At 52.8% G+C, this 18,144-nt stretch overlaps 2 protein-coding genes across 4 annotated transcripts; one reads left to right on the top strand and one right to left on the bottom strand.

Annotated features, from left to right (window-relative positions):
• Nucleotides 1-1,232: 1,232 nt before the first annotated feature.
• L3MBTL2 (L3MBTL histone methyl-lysine binding protein 2) lies at nt 1,233-13,902 on the top strand. Of its 3 annotated transcripts, none has more exons than XM_015860819.1 (17): nt 1,233-1,363; nt 2,478-2,757; nt 2,965-3,098; nt 3,421-3,544; nt 3,855-3,934; nt 4,342-4,459; nt 5,738-5,872; nt 6,482-6,570; nt 7,225-7,456; nt 7,758-7,837; nt 8,359-8,463; nt 9,369-9,516; nt 10,358-10,440; nt 10,789-11,023; nt 11,784-11,849; nt 12,783-12,905; nt 13,128-13,902. In XM_015860819.1, the coding sequence occupies exons 1-17, from the start codon at nt 1,316-1,318 to the stop codon at nt 13,235-13,237; spliced, it is 2,190 nt and encodes a 729-aa protein (XP_015716305.1). In that variant the 5' UTR covers nt 1,233-1,315; the 3' UTR covers nt 13,238-13,902. The 3 variants fall into 3 exon arrangements, with proteins under 3 accessions (XP_015716305.1, XP_015716296.1, XP_015716312.1); XM_015860810.1 differs by having other exon boundaries at nt 2,478-2,784; XM_015860826.1 differs by lacking the exon at nt 11,784-11,849 and having other exon boundaries at nt 2,478-2,784.
• A 456-nt stretch (nt 13,903-14,358) lies between these two features.
• Nucleotides 14,359-17,961, bottom strand: CHADL (chondroadherin like). Its single transcript, XM_015860838.1, has 5 exons — nt 17,862-17,961; nt 17,213-17,376; nt 15,470-17,134; nt 15,190-15,356; nt 14,359-15,072 (listed from the first exon to the last, which is right to left on the bottom strand). The coding sequence occupies exons 2-5, from the start codon at nt 17,363-17,365 to the stop codon at nt 14,859-14,861; spliced, it is 2,199 nt and encodes a 732-aa protein (XP_015716324.1). The 5' UTR covers nt 17,366-17,376; nt 17,862-17,961; the 3' UTR covers nt 14,359-14,858.
• Nucleotides 17,962-18,144: the final 183 nt, after the last annotated feature.

Genomic DNA, 18,144 nt, shown 5'->3' with positions numbered 1-18,144 from the left:
GGTCTGACCTCATCAGCTGACCTGCACCCGGCCAGTCTGGGAGCAGCTGATGTTCAGAAGACCTATTTTGCATTTTGAAATGAGAACTATTGTTTGGATATGTGATATTAAAAGATCCTATTTCACTTGGAATACATTGTTCAGCTTTTGGCACCAAAGTGTGAGCCTGAGAGAGAACCTGGTGTGGATATTCTGTAGATGCTGTGCTGCAGTAGCTGATGGGTGCCCCATTAATGCTGTTGCACCCACTTATGGGCTGCTTGAGGTCACTTAGCATGGAAAGGCTGAAGTGCTCTTGATCTCACCTGACAGCAGTGCGTGCAGGCGGCTGCCTCTTAATTCAAGCACATTCCCCTATTTGGGGGATGTCCTGTACAGAAATGCTTCAACTAGGGAGCGTGTGTGTAGCAAAGCCAGTTGTGTGTGCCAGCTGTAACTGCATGCACGTGCTGTTGAACCTGGTGTGTCGTTCACTGCCTGCGAGCCATATGTGCAGAGTAGGCAGGGAGGGCTTCCCAGAGCACAGCTTTACCCCATGGGTGTGTGGGGAGTAACTTGTACCTGTGTTTTGTGCACCTGAAGATCTGGCTGTGGCCAGAGCACAGCACAGGCGTTGGGATTGTCCCTGTGTCCACCAAGCCCAGGTAATGACACGAGCAAGCTGCCTTCAGGAAAAGATGGATGGAAGATGATGGAGTGAGGAGCCTGTCTGCACGGGAATCTCAGTCAAGTGCCAAACAAAAGCCATGGTCTATTGCAAAGTGGACAGATGTTCGTGGCTGTATGAAATTTGGAATAAAAAGCTTGATATTCAGATACAAGTACGATGATTGGTCTAACACAGGAGCATAAGCTGTGAATAGAAAGGTGTATTTGATGGCAAGATGTCAGCCTGTCTTCATAAGGGAGGTGCTCCAGCCTTCTGACCATCTTTGTGCCCTCCTCTGGACCCCCTCCAGCAGCTCCCTGTCTTTCTTGTACTGGGGGCTCCATACCATGATGCAGTACTTAGATGGGGCCTCGCAAGAGCAGAGCAGAGAGGGACAACCACCTCCCTGTCCCTGCTGGCCACCCCTCTCTGATGGAGCCCGGGACGCCGTAAGGTCCCTGTAAGGCCGCCATCATGCTCTGGGCCACGCCCCGCCCCCTTCTAGCGGAAATAGAACTACGCCTCCCGTCGTGCCCCGCGGGGAGTGAGGCGGGAACAAGCTCTTCTCCGATTGGCTCATTTTCTTCCGTCTGTGGCCAATCGGGTGCGCGGCTGCGGGGGAGGTAGTGCTCCACGCGCGTGAGGCGGGCAAGCGTCCTGGGAGCCATGGAGCAGGAGCAACAGCAGCAACAGCAGCAACAGCAGCAAGGGGAGGTGAGCGGCGGCGGGGCCGGGGCGGTACCGCACTGCGAGAGGCCTCCTGCTGCCACAGCCGCGCAGTGCTCTGCAAAGCCCCGCAGCGTGGGCTGGGGGGGGCTGGGCCGCCCTGTGCTCCACGGGAGACGCGCGGCCCGGGCTGTGGCGGCCGTTTAACGGCTGCGGGGGGGCGGTTCGCCTCCCTGTGTGGAGCCCGATGTGGCGTCAGTGGGGTGTTGGGGGAGGGAGTGACGGAGGGGGCGCCGCCGGGGGGGGATGCATCGCAGCTTTCGGGCTCTTTTGGTTCCGGAGCAGCGATCCCGAGTTATTCGCTTCCTGCGAGCTGAAGGAAGGAGCGTCCGCAGAAAGGGCTGCGAAGGAGGTGGATTTGCTGCTGGTCCGTCATCACAATTCGTTATAAATTCAACTCTGGAGAAAGCTGGTCCAGCTGATGTTTAGTCTGTATTAGTTTTGTGAGCTTTGGTGGCCGGAGCCTGTAGCTCGGTACGCTGTGGAAAGCTCGCTGTGGCTTTGACGGCTTGAGGAGAGCCACTAAGATGATCCGAGGGTTGGGCACCTCTCCTGTGAGGAAAGGTTGAGGGAACTGGGCTTGTTTAGCTTGGAGAAGAGAAGGCTCCAGGGAGACCTCATTGCAGCCTTCCAGTATTTGAAAGGAGCACATAAATAAGAGGGAGAACAACTGTTTGAGTCTGGACAGTGATAGGACAAAGAGGAATGGTTTTAAACTGAAACAGGGTTAGAGATGAGGAGGTAGGTTTTCACACAGAGGGAGGTGACACACTGGAACAGGTTGCCCAAGGAGGCTGTGGATGCCCCATCCCTGGAGGCATTCAAGGCCAGGCTGGATGTGGCTCTGGGCAGCCTGGTCTGGTGACTGGCGGCCCTGCATATAGCAGGGGGGTTGAAACTGGATGATCTTTGAGGTCCTTTTCAACCCAGGCCATTCTATGCTTCTGTGATTCTTTAGATTTCTGAATCTGGGATTGTTGCGTGGATTTCTTGCACAGTCCAAGGCTTCTCTTGGGTCTAGACGTCCTCTCAGCAGTGAAGACAAGCTAGTAAACATTTGGCATAAGGTGTTTGTTTTAAAGCAGACTGGTTGTTTTGTCAGGCAGCGTCTTCCATTTGCAACAAAACTTCATCTTTGGAGAAGGCGGAGGTGGAAGGTGAGGAGGAGGAGGAGGAAGAAGAGGAGGATGATGACTTGGACATGTTTGGAGGCTATGACAGCTTCCGGAGCTACAACAGCAGCATGGGCAGTGACAGCAGCTCCTGCCTGGAAGAGTCTAGTGATGATGAGGTGGCAGATCGGGAAGTCAGAGGTCTTCCACTCTCCCCTGTGCACCAGCCACCCACAAGCCGGATCACAGAAGACAGCGGCTCTGAGCCAGGTAGTGCCCGTTCTCCTGTGTATGATGGTAAGAATGAGAGCTGGAGGAAACCAAAGCATGCTCTGGGAGCAGAACTGAACTGATAATGCATGTTCTGTAATACATGGAGGAGCTGCTATGTGTAGTGGGGATTTCCTGGGCTTAGATCTGTCACTTATAAAGCACTGGTCCTGCTGACTGCTTGTATCTTTGTGCTTTTCCACTCAGCTGTGTGCGAGATGTGTGGGATTGTGGGAACCAGGGAGGCTTTTTTCTCCAAGACCAAACGTTTCTGCAGTGTATCATGCTCTAGAAGCTATTCATCCAACTCCAAGAAGGCCAGCATTCTGGCCAGACTGCAGGTGAGTCAAAATCCCTCCTTCCCCAGGGGTGGAGTAGAAAGCCCATGTAGAGGGATGGATTTTTGCTGTCTTGTGAGGTCTCAGACTGCTATTACCAGTGGTTTATTTCTGCTTGAAGCCCCCAGAGAAAAGCATACCAACTGTGCAGTGCTGTTTTCTAGAAGCTGGGGAAGGGCATAGTTATATTTTATTTGTTGTATCTTCTGGTTCCTGAGAGCACTAATAGTAATCTGTAAATCATCCCTGGAGAGATGTGTGCCTCCTCCTGTCCAGTTGCAAGCTTCTCTCCCTTCCTATTCCACTAATATTCCTTCTTTTGTAGGGGAAGCCACCAACAAAGAAAGCTAAAGTCCTGCACAAGGCAGCCTGGTCTGCCAAGATCGGGGCCTTCCTCCATTCACAGGGCACGGGGCAGCTCGCAGATGGGACTCTGACAGGCCAGGACGGTGAGTGTAGGCTAGTCATGAGGAGGTATATCTTTAGAAGGGGTAACTGTAAGACTAATAGCCCCATGCTTCACTCTGATTTCTCTGAGATGCTGTGGCCCCAGAGATACCCCCCCAGCTCCATTTCTCAAGAGCAAGTTGACACCATTTGTGGGATCTAGTTCCTCTTCAGGGAAAAGGCACTCAAATACAGAGTCCATGCTCTCTGGGACAGAGTGCTTTGCCCTTGTTGTAGCCCGGAGGTAACTGAGTACTGTGTGCCTTTTAGATAAACCTCTTTGCCTTACTTTCTTCTCTTGTCTGCTCCTAGCACTAGTCCTGGGCTTTGACTGGGGAAAGTACCTGCAGGAACATGGCTTCAAGGCAGCTCCAGTCAGCTGCTTCAAACACGTGAGTTCTTTGCTGTGCCTCACAACATGTGTGGTACACTTTGCATGCACTGGACTCTCCTGTGCTGAGTGGAGAGAGGCCTGGGGAGAGGGTTCTTGAGCACTGCTTGTGAGGGAGGGAGCTGGGGTTTCTTACAGCTAAGAATGCCTCTTAGTTCCATGGAAACTACAAAAGATACAATGAGCTCAAGAACACTATTTGATAGTGCAAACTCTCAGCTATAAAACACTAATTTTCAACATGGTCACCACCATTAGCTGATTCATGTGGATGAGCTGATTGAGACATTCTTCATTTTGTGGTGTGACAGCTGTGCATGGCTGTCTGGAATGTGGCTTGTCTTTCACGTTGCTGTCTCCATTGCTGAAATGCAGTACCCACCCACTCTGGCTGCCTCAATTCTTTAGGTGCCGCTCTTCGATCAGTGGGATGACGTGGTGAAAGGTATGAAAGTGGAGGTGCTGAACAATGATGCCGTGCTTCCCAGCCGAGTGTACTGGATTGCATCAGTCATCCAGACTGTAGGTAAGCCTCCAATGCAGCCCCCAACAGCCAGGCACAGTTGACTGCTGGGGGAAACTTGAGTGAGAAGACCATAGCTGGTCATGTAAAGCATCAGCTCTTTGGAGATCAGCAATTCATAGGATCATAGGATGGCCTGGGTTGAAAAGGACAACAAGGATCACTGTCACGGAGTTCTCTCTAGAGCTCACTCTGGGACAGTGGGCACAAACCCGGGGCAGCAGGAACAAAAGCCCCCCCCCCCGCCTTTTCTCTAGCGGCACTGCGGCGTGGCCCGGCCACGTGTGTTTAGGGAGAGAGGAAGGGAAGGGAGATTGCGATTAGGTCTAACAAAAAAATGAGGGAGAAAAAAAGGTGATCTGAGAACGAACGGCAGTTTAATAACCTAATAACGCTATAACAACAAGAGAGTTTCAACAAAGAGAATACCAAGTCCCCAATCTCACCGATGGAGCTGTGGAAGGCAGGAAGCTCTGACCACGTTGTCTCCTCTCAGGGAGCCGGCCAGCAACCCCGTCCCCTTCCTCACTTCCCTTCCGGTGTCCACCACATGCCCATTTGAGGCAGTTCACAAAAAAAAAACTTGTCCCCTTTACTCCCATTATGAGGCATGGTGTTCTGATGTGGAATACCAACACCAACCAAATTGCAAAACCATAACAATCACCCAGTTTCAACCCCCCTGCTATGTGCAGGGCCGCCAGCCACCAGACCAGGCTGCTCAGAGCCTCATTCATCCTGGCCCTGAAAGCCTCCAGGGATGGGGTATCCACAGCCTCCTTGGGCAACCTGTCCCAGTGCGTCACCACCCTCTGCGTGAAAAACTTCATCCTAATATCTAATCTAAACCTCCCCTGTCTGTCTTAGTTTAAAACCATTCCCCCTTGTCTTATCACTGTCCAGACTCATAAACAGTTGTTCTCCCTCCTATTTATGTGCTCCTTTCAAATACTGAAAGGCCATAATGAGGTCTCCCTGTAGCCTTAACCAAGCTAAACAATCCCAGTTCCCTCAACCTGTGTTCGTAGAAATATTGCTGAGGGATTTTGGAACAGGAAATACCACGGTATAAAGGTGGGGGGAAATCAGCATCTGATTCCTTTCCTGGTTGCTGGGCTCTTTGCAAGGACTGTTCCGCCTCTGTAATGGTTGGGGAAGCTCGGATAACCTGTGTGGAGTTCTGAATTCCTTGCTGTAGGGAATAAACCTCTAGTACACAAGAGGAAAAAGAGAAATTCTGTCTCTGATGCCTTTCTTTGGTTGTTTGTTCTGTCCTGACAGGGTACAGGGCCCTTTTGCGATATGAGGGCTTTGAGAATGATGATGGCCATGACTTCTGGTGCAATTTAGGTGCAGTGGATATTCATCCCATCGGCTGGTGTGCCGTCAACAGCAAAATCCTGGTGCCACCACAAAGTGAGTGTGGGAAAGGGAGGCCAACACGCTGGCTTGGCTGCCTCAGCTCATGCATGGTACAGTGGGATGGACACTCCTACCCACAGCTCTGCTTGTGCTGTTGGGGCTGTTTGCTCTGCATCTCCCTGTGGCTGACCCAGAGGGGTGCTGGGTGCCAAGCTGCTGTGTTATATCTGTGGACAGAGTCTAACAAATGTAGCCATTCTTCCTTCTGACCGTGACAGTAGCTAGGTTTAGCTTTTGGGGATTCATCTTGTTTCTGAGCAACACGCTGGCTCCAGTTCTTGCTCAGCTAGCACTTAGGAGAAGGATGCTACTTGAACAGGATTCTGGCCCGTGGATTTGTTTGGCATGACCTACGTGTTTCTTGTAGTACCACTTCTACATCTGGATGAGCGCAGTTGGATGTCAGCTCCGTGCGGTCCCTTCTGTGGTGGTGATTCCTCATAGCCCGTAGTGAGGGTGAGCTGCAGAGTAGTCTGTCTGAGCGCAGGGAGAGTGGTAGAGTGTGGAGGTCTTCTAGTACAGATGAATTGCATTACTGAAGAAGAAAGGTGTAGTACAGTTCTTTGGCCATAAAGATCTGCTTTTTTCCCTGTGCGTGTCTAGCTATCCATGCCAAGTACACTGACTGGAGAAGCTACCTCATGAAAAAATTGGTGGGAGCCAGGACCATCCCAGTGGACTTCCACATCAAGGTGAGACCATGATTAAGGTGGTGTTTCCTTTGTTGCTTCTCAGGAAGCTGAGATTTTTGGTTTTTTTGCTGCTTGTTCCTGGGCCATGGTTAAGAGCTCACACTGTGGAAGGTGCTGGAGGAAGGCAGATGTTGTCTGTGTGTTTCTCTCCCAGTATTCCACTCCCACCTGATGTGCAGAAGTGAGGAGCACCTTCCCTTCGAAGATCTGCATTCAGTTGTAGGCTGGTTGAGGTGTCAGAGTCTGTTTAGAGTATCCATAGTAGTTCTATAGCATTCTGGGGTCTCCAGTGAAAAAATGTCACGTGTTCTATACGTGCCTTTGAGTATTTGCAGGTAAGTACGGATAGACTGTTATCCTATCCTAAGCTGTTAGGTTTGTTATCAACAAACTGCAGGTCTCCAAAAAGTGCATGGGACTAAGGGAGATTTAAGGTGTATGCGCCCAGCCACGCTGTCATGTTGTGGGGCTGGCAGCTCCCTGTGCCTCTGATGAATTCACTCCCATTCAGTACTTCCCAGAGGTGTCTCCCTGTCAGCTTTGGGCAGTGAGAGCATCTGAGCAGAGTGTGTGTGGAGGGGAAAGCTGTTTCTTTGAGGTCTTTGGGGAAGGAAGGCACTGTGTGGTCACTTCACCTCTTCTTCTTTTTGCCAGATGGCAGAGAGCATGAAGTACCCATTCCGGCAGGGCATGCGGGTGGAGGTGGTAGATAAGAACCGTGTGTCTCAGACACGCATGGCAGTGGTGGACACTGTTATCGGGGGTCGGCTGAGACTCCTCTATGAAGATGGTGACAGCGATTATGACTTCTGGTGCCACATGTGGAGTCCCCTCATCCATCCTGTGGGCTGGTCACGGAGAGTGGGCCACAGCATGAAGAAGACAGGTAGGGATCAGGCCCCCACGTACATCCTTTGGTTTGCTATGTGCTGCCCAGCCCTACTGTTAACACCTGTCCCATCGTGGTGGAAGATCAGGCATTTGTTTTTGTGTTAGCTCTGTATCACAGCCTGTTATAGGAAGATGTAGAGGGATTGACCTGTTTCTTATCCATCTGATCTGGATTTTATTTAGTTACTGAGTTCTCAGCAGACAACAGCTAACTGATAGCCAGCCGGGATGTTTTCTTGCTGTGTTTGCTGCAGGTTTCTCACTTCTTTTGTTGCTTTTTTTCCCATTCCTTACAGAAGAGAAGCGCATTGACTTGGCAAACCACCCCACCTTCCGAAAGATTTACTGCGATGCTGTTCCCAGTCTGTTCAAGAAGGTAGGACAGGTCTCGCTTTCTGCCATGGCTACAACACAGGAAGTAGTGATACCAGTTCTGTGTGGGCAGTTAAGGATGATTCATCTGTCCCCCTTACAGCTATAGGACAGTGAAGTGTTAGGGGATGTCAAGACTGGGAAAAGTCTGAATAAAATGACAGAAAAACTAGAAGATGGCATCAGATTGAGGAGCTCAACTGAGTAGTGAGGAGATGCTCAGAGTGTTGAGTAGGAGTAGGCAGCTGGATTGTACTGGTGGGGCCTGAGATCAGAAGGAGACTTTGCTGCAGAGCATTAGCCAAGAGTTCGGTCTGGCCAGAGCCTTGGCAGGAACTTGCTGGCACAAGGACAGTATTGTGCTGTCTGCCTCTTTATATTGTATTTAAGTTCTTTATTTCTTCACCCTTCTTGGGCTGAGCTGAGTAGAAAAGCTCTAATCCAGTATGCACCTGGGGCAGTTGGTGTCAGGATGGGGCTGTCTCACACCCCTGATAGTACGTGGTATTCTGGGGTCTCTCGTAGGTTCGTGCTGTATATGCTGAAGGTGGATGGTTTGAGGAAGGCATGAAACTGGAGGCCATTGACCCTCTGAATCTGGGCAACATTTGTGTGGCCACTGTTTGCAAGGTAAGTTTTGGGTGGGGAAGAGGAGGTCTTCTGGCTTGATCTGAGGCTTCCCAGCCTTTCCTCAGGTCTTTGCAAATGAATAGGACTGGGCAGAATTCTTCCTGTGGGAGAGGAGGGAGCTATAAAGTGGAGCTGTCAAGAGAAAGGTAGGCAGCTGGTATGTGGAGGGTGTGAATTGGGGCATTAGCTCAGAGGTCTGACAGGCTGATGAGATCAGTAGCTGGCCATTCACACCTATGTGGACAGCGAGAAGATGAGCATGTGTGATCTGTGAGCTAACTGTCCAGGGTGTGTGACTGGCAACAACCTTCACACTTGGGCACAAAGTAGGGAAGATCCTATCTGCAGTAGAGAGCCGTCTGTAGGGCTGCCTTGAGGAAAGAGAGAACTGATAAAAGGTATGTTTCAGTGGGCAGCGTTCATAGGTTTGGGAAACTGAGGATAAATGCATCTCTGACCATCTCTCCTGATGAGGTGATTGCGGGCTTTCCTCCTGTGTTGGTGTTGGAAAGTGAATTGTTCCAACAGGTTTCCTCAGGGGGGTGCTCTGCATCTCCTGAAGCATTCGGTTTTCTTGGGCTTTCCCTGCTCCTTCAAGAAGGTAACTGCTGTCATAGAACCCCAAGCAGAAAGCTGTGGTTTTGGGGGACAGCAGAGCTCCTGACTCTTTATGGCTGAGCCCTTATTATAAAACTGTTGTGTCAGTTGCAATCCTGCAGCAGTTGCTGCTCTGAGGATTAGCTTATGTTATGCTGGCTGATGTATCAGGAGAAGCTACTGTACATCCTGGAGCATATAATGTTACCTTTTACTGTCTAGTGGCAACAGTGATTCAGCTGTGGGTGCTGTTAAGTCTCTCCTTCCGAAGGATCTTAGAGCGCTTTTGCCTTTCACTTTGATCTTAGGTGCTCCTGGATGGATACCTCATGATCAGCATTGATGGAGCCACGTCTGACGGTGGCTCTGACTGGTTCTGCTATCATGCTTCCTCACATGCCATCTTTCCTGTCAACTTCTGTCAAAAGAACAACATTAGTCTGACCCCTCCGAAAGGTATAGTCCATACATTTGGACTCTGGCCTGCGGCACAAACCTGCGCACAGAATCTGCTGGACTGAGCTTTTCTGAGAAGTGGCAGATTGAGATGAATCAAAACCTCTGGGTTCCAACTTTCCTGTTTTTTGAGGAGATGGAGCTGGCTGGGGGAAAAGCCAGTGCATTTTTGCTCTGATCCAGTATGGAGTCTCTGTATTTTGTGAAATTAAATAACATCTCCAGAGGGCATTAATGTTAGTTTAGTTCCTGGAGGATCAGGGGGACAGGTGTACAATTCCAAGTGAACAATCAGAGGTATAAAGGATAACAACGCTGGGAAGTGATAAGTAGAGCTATTGCTCTGTGACTTGGACTGCTACAATTGGCAGGAGTCACCTCTTCTTGTACAAACAAATCGAATCTGATATGCCATCCCTCTAAGAGTGGATTTTACTGCCTCACCTGGTCATGCCCAAAAAGGCCTACTCTGAATTTGTGTTGCAGCACTTTTGTGTAGTGCTGTTCTGTCTTCCTTTGATGTTGTTGTAGGTGAGATAAAGAATTGCTTTTAGTGGTTTGTTTTCAATGTGCAATCAAACCACTTGATTGTTTCTTCTCCCCTATTTCTGTGGTCCGAGACATGACTGACATGGGTGTCCAGTGTTGCATCTTTTCTTTCTGCCCACTGGACGGAGGTGCTGGATTGCCATGGAATCTGTACTCAAAGTGTATGTCCAAAATTAGGCTGTATGTACTTTGGGGGTAGTTACTGTGCTTCCTTCTTGCCCATTCTGCCTTTTCTCTCAGCTGATCTGTGTAGTGGCTGTGTTGCTCTTCTGACCTCTTCTTCCTCCTTCAGGGCATGATGCAAAGACCTTCAACTGGGAAAGTTACCTGGAAATGACAAAATCAAGATCTGTTCCAGCACGGCTCTTCAACACTGTGAGTGCTGTCCAGGAGAAGAAACTTGTTTGTAGTCAGCAAGAAAGAGCACAAGAGTTCTGTCGATTATGGAGTGATTGAGGCTGGAAGGGACTTCTGTGTCCATCTGGTCCAACCTGCTTGAGCAGGGTGCCGGGGCCCACTTCCAGATGGCTTCTGAAGGTCTCCATGGAGGGAAGGGAGATCCTACAGTGTCTGTCAGCAATTGATGCCTGCGTTCAGGCTTGAGGGCTCTTTCTTTCTGCTTGCTGTAGGCAAGCCTGTAGTTGTTATAGGGAGATGCCATCATGTGGCTTTGGACTGGGTGCAATTGCCTTGGGTTTTCCTTTATCTTTTCTATGCACTCAGGACTGCCCAAACCACGGCTTCAAGGCAGGCATGAAGGTGGAAGCAGTGGACCTGATGGAACCCCGGCTAATATGCGTGGCCACAGTGAAGCGTGTAGTGCACCGTCTCCTCAGCATCCATTTTGATGGCTGGGACAATGAGTATGACCAGTGGGTGGACTGTGAATCTCCAGACATCTATCCTGTGGGGTGGTGCGAGCTGACAGGTTACCAGCTTCAGCCGCCTGTTGTTCCAGGTAAGTGAAGGCTTAACTGTGGTTTCTGAGGCTGGAGGCGAAGGTGCCCTCCCTCCTTCTCTGTGAGTTTCTCCTCATTTTGGGCCTTGTATAGAGGAGAGATTTGACAGCCTGGGCTCTGCTGGCTCTCACAAGTCCTTCTCTGCAGCTGCACAACCTTGCAGCTGGCAGAGGAAGGAGTCTATGATGAGGAGAAAACAACCTGAGGTTTGAGGTTGGCTCAGGTTCCCCTCAGCATCCCCACCTGCACACCAACAGAGAGCTGCTCGTGCTGAAGTTGGGTAGAGTTCAGGTGGTCCTGTCCCTGCACATCTCCCTCTTAGTAAGCACACTACAGCCTCAGCCAGGTAGCAGGGGCACCTCAGCTATTGCACCTTTATCATTTCTCTGACTGTGAAAGGTAAGAGTGTCCCTCTGAAGAGTTTATTCCTTTCCTTGTCACAGGGAGGCCATTGCCTCACCTCTGCAGATTATTTCCTTCTGCATCCAAGCTACAGATCTCATTTTTTTTGCCTGTCCCTGCCCAACATGCACTAGGCCTCTCTCCCCTGTGCTGCCTCAGCCTGCCACCCTGTGCCCTCACGTGGAAGCACAGACAACGGCTGCACTATGGCCTTGCTTTCCCCTCAGCCAGTTGTCTCGGGAAGAGGGCGCTGACTCGGGGGGATGGGTATATCTTGTTTCTCGCTTATATCACTTGATCCCAGTTACCTACTGGTTATGGGACTTGGCTTTCGTTTCCCTCTCATCTCTATGGCAGAGCTCACAACTCCAGCGAAGGCCAAGGAGGTGCCCAAGAAGAGGAAGAAACCCTATGGAAAGAAGAGTGAGTGATGTTTGACTAGTGCCCTCCCGCTCGCTCGCAGGCTGGGCCCAGTTAGAGGAACCCTGTCTATGATCTGTCAGAGCAGGAGAGAGAGGCCTCGTCTTGCTGTGTTTGCTCTCAGTCAGCTCTGGGTGTGACAGCTCAGCTTCATCCTTCTTACTCGCCCCCATTATCCAAGAGCAGAGCGCTGTGTGTGTGTGAGAAGGCTCTCACAGTCTTTTCTGTTGGCTGAGGTACAAGTGGTGCTTGTTTCCAGGCGTGAGGTGTGCTGCTTTCCTACCATGTCTGTGGTAAGAGGGAGATTCTTGGCCGCAGCTGGAGGGCAGCCAGAGAGCAGCCCTGGCTGCTTTGTGCTGAAGGAAAGAAAGCCTTAAGATGGCTGAAGAGGCCAGTAGTGGGGCTGGACCATGTCACTGTTCTACCTTGTCCTTGTTGCTATCACTGTTGCAGTAGGTGTGGCAAGTAATGCATAGACAGGCAAGGAGTTCCTTTCTGGGGGGTGGAGAGCAATGGACATCTAAAGAGTATAAAGACACTGAACTTAAATAAAAACATGAGCTAAAAATTAAACTATCAATGCTACGCAGTCCATGCCCTGGAGTCACCATGCCCATTTCCTAGGGCTAGACCCAGACAGGTAAGCAAAGCTTTAATGGACTCCAGCAGGACCACCTCCTGGGAATGTATCACATGCTAAAGTCCTTTATTTCTATTGAAGGACAATGTGGAGGAGCATATGCTGAGGTGATGAATGTAGAGTTCTTCTTCAGCAGCTCCTTTTCTTTTGAGTAACCAGTTGGCAGCCAGTGATGGTGTAATTTGCTGGTTGGTTGAGCTGGTCCTTGGCCTGTGGCTTCTCAGTGGAGCTGGGGTGATGATTTACTGGGGGAAAGAAGTGCACATTTTCCTATGTTTTGTTATCTCTTTCTTAAGGAAAAAAGTTACCTGCCAAAACCCACACCATCAAGCAGACAGTCAAGAAGCCTCCCGCATCACGGATAAAAAGAGAAGCAAAAGCTTCCAGCAAAGCTTTGCCAGATCTGGCACCTGATGAGAGTAAGGGAATGAGTTACTTTACCTTGTAGCCATGTGCAGCTCTGGTGCTGGGGAAGGGGGTTGGGTGAGGTGCTTGGTGTGTGTTGGGGTGAAGCCTCAGAAGGGTTCCAGTTGCTCATAAAGGCTTAATTTCCCCTTTGTGTGGACCCAGAGAGATAGAAGGTGGACCGCGCTGGCTTTCCCTGTATTTATTTCCCCTTCTCTCTTTCTGTCCATTGCTAGTCATTGCCGTGCAGGTGAAAGAAGAAACCATCGACCCCTCAGAGGCAGTGTTTGATACTACAGAGCTTCCCGTTCCTATCAGCAGCATAAAGCAGGAAGACACAGACTGACCTTGGAGCGTCCTGCGGTTGCCTCGCCTCAATTGTGGCCCTCTGGGAAAGGTCCTGTCAGTGGGAAGTAGAAGACTTAGAGGGGCCTTCTCTTGTGGCAGGTCACCCTGCATCATCACATCTCTGCTTTCTTGGTGAGCAGGAAGGTTGCCCCTAGGCCTGCAACTTTAAGCCTTAGCAAATAGACTCCAGAAAAGCCCCAGGCTTGCAGAGGAGCGCGAATAGGGTGGGTGCTGCGTGCAGCAGTTTGTTCCCAGCCCCAGAGGCGTCTTTCTGAGCTGAAACCCCTGATGGGGAAAGGCTGCCAAAGGGCAGTCTGGGCTCTCAGCTGCGGCTGGAGGTGTCAAACTTGTGATGTGAGATGATGTGTGCGGGTCACATGTGTCAGGGAATGGGCTGCCATGCTGTGCTCCCTGGGTGCAGCTGCTGCCTTCGGGAAGGGCAGGAGAGGAAGAGTGGAAGGGGTGAAAAATGGAAGAGAAAGGACAATGCCTCTTGAGTGAGCAAGAGACCTTGTTGTGTATCATCACTTCTTGCTTTGGAACCCAGAACTGCAGCGTGCGTGGTGCACAGTTTGAGGTTTTTATTTTTTAGTAGTCCTACTGTAAATCTTGATCAACAATCTGTATCCTGAGGCCCTATGGATTAAATGAAGGAAGAAGTCAGAGGTTTGTGTCATGTTCTCCAGAATACCAGGCCTACCCAGACTGGGGAGAAAAACTAATCAGAAAGGTCAGTGTGGCAACAGAGGTGAAGAAGCTTTCTAAGAGTTCCTGTGAGCTTTGTACAGGTGGGGAAGTGCCTGCCCTGCCCGTGGTGCTGTGGGCCCTGCCTGGCTGCAGCACATCTGCCTTGTTAAATGCTGCAGGTTGTGCAGGGCAGTGTCTTAGTCACAAAATGGCTGCCCTGGCCCTGCTCCCCTCTCCAGTTTCTGCTCCCCAGCCCTGAGTCTATCCAGCTTGCATTAGATGCAGGGGGATCCCATTCCAAGGCAAAAGCAGAATGTTTCCTCTCATCCCCTCCCAGCGGTGCCAGCCCATGGACTGTTGCAGGGAATAGGTCAGGTGTGCTGCTTAGGAATGGGATGGGTGAACCATGGATCAAATTGTGCAAAAAGGAGAAAGATTTCAATCTGCTTTTGTTTTAATTCTAAGGAGCAGCTGGGATTTCAGGCAGTGTATTCTTTGATTATGATTGTTAAGTTTTCTCTTAAGATTTGAGCCAGCGCAGGATGTTGTGCTTCAGCTTCTTCCAGTCTTTCTCCACGCTGCTTCAGCATTTCTGAACGCTTGTGGATTTCAGCTTTTCCACGTGGCTTTTGAAGGCTTGTGAAGGTAAAGCAAGCATATGGCCTTGCTGTTGGAGTCATCGGGTAAAGCACATTGCAAACACTACGGAAGCTTTCACACGAGTCCTTTACAGGAATAACGTGCCTCTGTGTTCTGCAAGGACAAGCCTTGCGTCCACCACCCTTGGCCTTGGCAAGTCAGCATTGCTCTGCTGTGGCCAAGCTCTCTCCTTCATATCCTGTACAAGCTCTGTGTTGCTGCAGTGAGGACAAGCCCAGAAACCGCTCTTGTCATGTTGTAGGAACAGCCCTGTAGCACTTTGCATGTGTTTCCTAAGCTTTGTTTTTCCTGGAGCCTCTGGATGGTGGTTTTTCTGATTTCTTCTTGCTGGGCTTTCTTGCAGCCTTAGCCTTGTCAGCACTGGCTCCTCTGGCTCTCCAGCTGGGGCAGTTTTGGAATGTGGTGGAAAACTTCACCTTCTGCCCCTGGGCTTCTGCAGGGGATGCACAGGTGGCCCCTATGCGCAAGTTGAGTTTCTCGATCCACCTGGAAATGAGGCAGAAGATCAGAGGAGGAGCAAAAGATGTAGCAAAAGATGGACCTACGTCACCAGTTGGGGCAGCTCTGAGCATCCCTGGGGCTGTGTCCCCTCGCAGCACTCACCTGTGCAGGGGCAGCAGCCGGCAGTCGCAGTGGAAAGGCACATCCCTCAGATTGAGGATTTCCAGCCCTGTGAAGTTGCTCATGTCAGGAATGTTGCTCATTTTGTTGCTCTCCAGATGCAGGCTTTTGATCTTGGGTCCAAGGCCAGCAAAGGCACTGGGGGAAATCTGCAATGAAACAAGAGTGTGTCAAGGGGCGCATTGTTGAGCTTCTCCCTCTTGCTGTGGAGCTTCCAGGGGGCAGAGGTACGTGCAGCGGCCTGTCCCCTGCTCACACGCACCTGCTCCAGCCCCATGTTGTCCAGGTAGAGGTGCTGCAGGCTCCTGGCCACAGGCAGGAAGGCGCCACCCCTGATGTGCTTGATGGGGTTTCCAGACAGCTTCAGTTCACTCAGGCTTGGCAGGTGCTGCAGGGAGGCTGTGGGCACCTCCTGCAGGGAGTTCCTCTCCAGGTGTAGCTTCTCCAGCACCTTGGTGGCAGCCAGGGCAGCGGGCTCAATGCTCCTGATGGAGTTCCCAGCCAGGCTCAGCCAGCGCAGCCCCGCCAACCCTGCCAGGTCACCTTCGGCCAGCTCCCCAATGGCGTTGTGCTGAAGGTGGAGGGAGAAGAGGTTGGGCAGAAGCTGGAAGGCACCCGAGGGCACCTGCGTAAAGGCGTTGTGATCCAGGTGCAGGTAGGAGAGCTGTGGGACCCCCTCAAAGGCAGCGGGCACCAATGTGCTGAGGTGGTTGTTAGAGAGGTAGAGGTAAACCAAGCTGGGCAGCCCCCGCAGCGCCCCAGGATGCAGCTCTGTTATGCCGCAGCTCTGCAGGTGCAGGGACACCAGTGCCTTCAGGCCCAGGAACGCACCCATAGGCACCGTCCCCAGGGCATTGCGGCGCAGGTCGAGGAGCTGGGTGTCTGTGGGGAAGCTACAAGGGATCTTGCGCAGGCCTCTGTTCTCGCAGTTAGAGTGGTGGAATTCAGGGGAGCAGGTGCAGCCCGCAGGACATGGCCCACCTGTGGTTCCCCCGGTCTGCACCGAGGGCATGGTGGGGTTAAGGGCAGGCAGCTGGGGCTGCCCACACTTCATCTCAGAGGGCCGCAGGGAGTCGAGGGGTCGGCCCTGGAGGGCTGGGGGTGCCACGCAAGTCCCCTCTGCCTGCACTCTTGCCCGCCCTGTCCAGCGGTGGAAGGGGAGCAGGAGGCAGGAGCAGAGCAGGGGGTTCCCATCCAGGCTGACCCTCACCAACCTCCCGGCCCCCACCAAGGCAGGCAGCCCCCGCAGCTGGTTGTGTGTCAGATTTAGTGTCCTCAGCAGGGGGCTGCGGGAGAAGGCATCTGGTGCCACGTCCTGCAGGGCCGCATGCTCCATGGAGAGGTGCTGGAGGGACACCATGGCCACAGCCTCCTCGGCCAGGTAGGTGATGGGATTGTGGCCCAGCTCCAGCTGCGTGACCTCGCTCAGCCGTGACAGAGCATCGCTGGGCAGCGTCTGCAGCTCATTGTGGTCCAGGCTGAGCCTGCGCAGGGCGGGCAGGGCTGTGAAGGCCTCGCTGCCCAACACATGGAGCGCATTGTGGGACAGCCGCAGCCACCTGAGGCTCTGCAGGCCCTGAAAGACCATGTCTGGGAGGTAGACCAAGGCGTTCTCCCTCAGATCGAGGAGGGTGAGGGACGCCAGGCGGCTAAAAGCGCCTGGCTGCATCTCCTCCAGGTTGTTCTGCCGCAGGATGAGCTGCTGCAGGGAGGACAGCCCGTCCAGCGCCTCCTGGTAGAGGACAGCGATGCTGTTGGAGGCCAGGTTGAGGTGAAGCAGCCGCCCCAGCCCTCGGAAGACCCCTTCCTCCACCCTGTCCAGCTGGCAGTTGCGCAGATCCAGGTGTGTGAGGTACGGCGTGCTGAGGAAGGCTCCGGCTGTCAGCACCTTGAAGCTGTTGCCCCGCAGGTCCAGCTGCTTGGTGAGCTGCGGGTCATGGAAAGCACTGTGTCACCACGGGGCCGTGGCCCACCCCCTCCCATCCCCTCTGGGCTCCTCACCCACCTCGGGGATGGTGTCAGGTACGGCTGTCAGGTTCCGCCTGAGGCACAGGACGTGCGCACGGAGGTTGTCACAGATGCAGACTGCAGGGCAGCGGGCTGCAGCCATCCGTCCCGGTGCCAGAGCCAGCGCCAGCAGCAGCAGGAGCAGCCCCATGGCGGGGGCACCTGCGGCCGGGGAGAGGCAGTGATGAGGGACAGCAGCAACGCTTTTCTCACCCCAAACAGCATCTGCTGGGGCCGGGCAGCGGGTGGGAACGGATGGGGCAGCCGCTTGTTCCAGCACACACGAGGCAGCGGATTTGAGCAGCCGTCCTGGGCTGCCACGCTGCTCCCAGAGCTCCTCCTGCCGCGCTGCCGAATAATGCTCCGCTCTGTTCAGCGGCAGCAACGAGCCGGGGTTGGTTTTGGCCAGGAGACAGCGAGCCCCATCGGGGGGGGACTGGAGAAGGGCCAGTGCTGGGGGAAGCACTGAGGTCTCCCGCCACCTTTGTGCGATGGGGCCGACAGGGTTCAGACACGTGGGAGCCGCTGTTCAGCCTCCCACTCCGATCCCGGCTCTACACTCCTCACCCTTCGCACCGCGGTCACATCCCAGCGGCCCCAGGCCTGGTGCAACACACAGCGCTGCCCTCCCCTTCTTTCCCACACACCTTTCGGGCTTCACGCAGCTGGTCTCAGGTCCTCGAGAGACGGCAGGGAACGAGGGAGGAAGCTGCTGCGTCCTGCGGCTGCCCGGCTCCTGCAGCAACTATACCCCCCGCCCCAGGCTCTCCGTGCCTGAGCCGGTATTTGGAGGAGCAAGCGCTGAATGGGACGCGTTGTGTCCAGCAGAGCTGGCTGGAAGGAGCCAGGAAGGGGGGAGGAGGAAGAGCAGAGTCCCCTGGGGATGGGGCAGCGGCTCAGCCGTCACCTCCTCTTCACCTTACGGGGCTG

This window comes from Coturnix japonica, chromosome 1 (genome assembly GCF_001577835.2).
Source record: "Coturnix japonica isolate 7356 chromosome 1, Coturnix japonica 2.1, whole genome shotgun sequence".
Classification (NCBI taxonomy): domain Eukaryota; kingdom Metazoa; phylum Chordata; class Aves; order Galliformes; family Phasianidae; genus Coturnix; species Coturnix japonica.
Note: the sequence above shows the minus strand (reverse complement) of the source record. Positions and strands in the feature narration are given on the sequence as shown.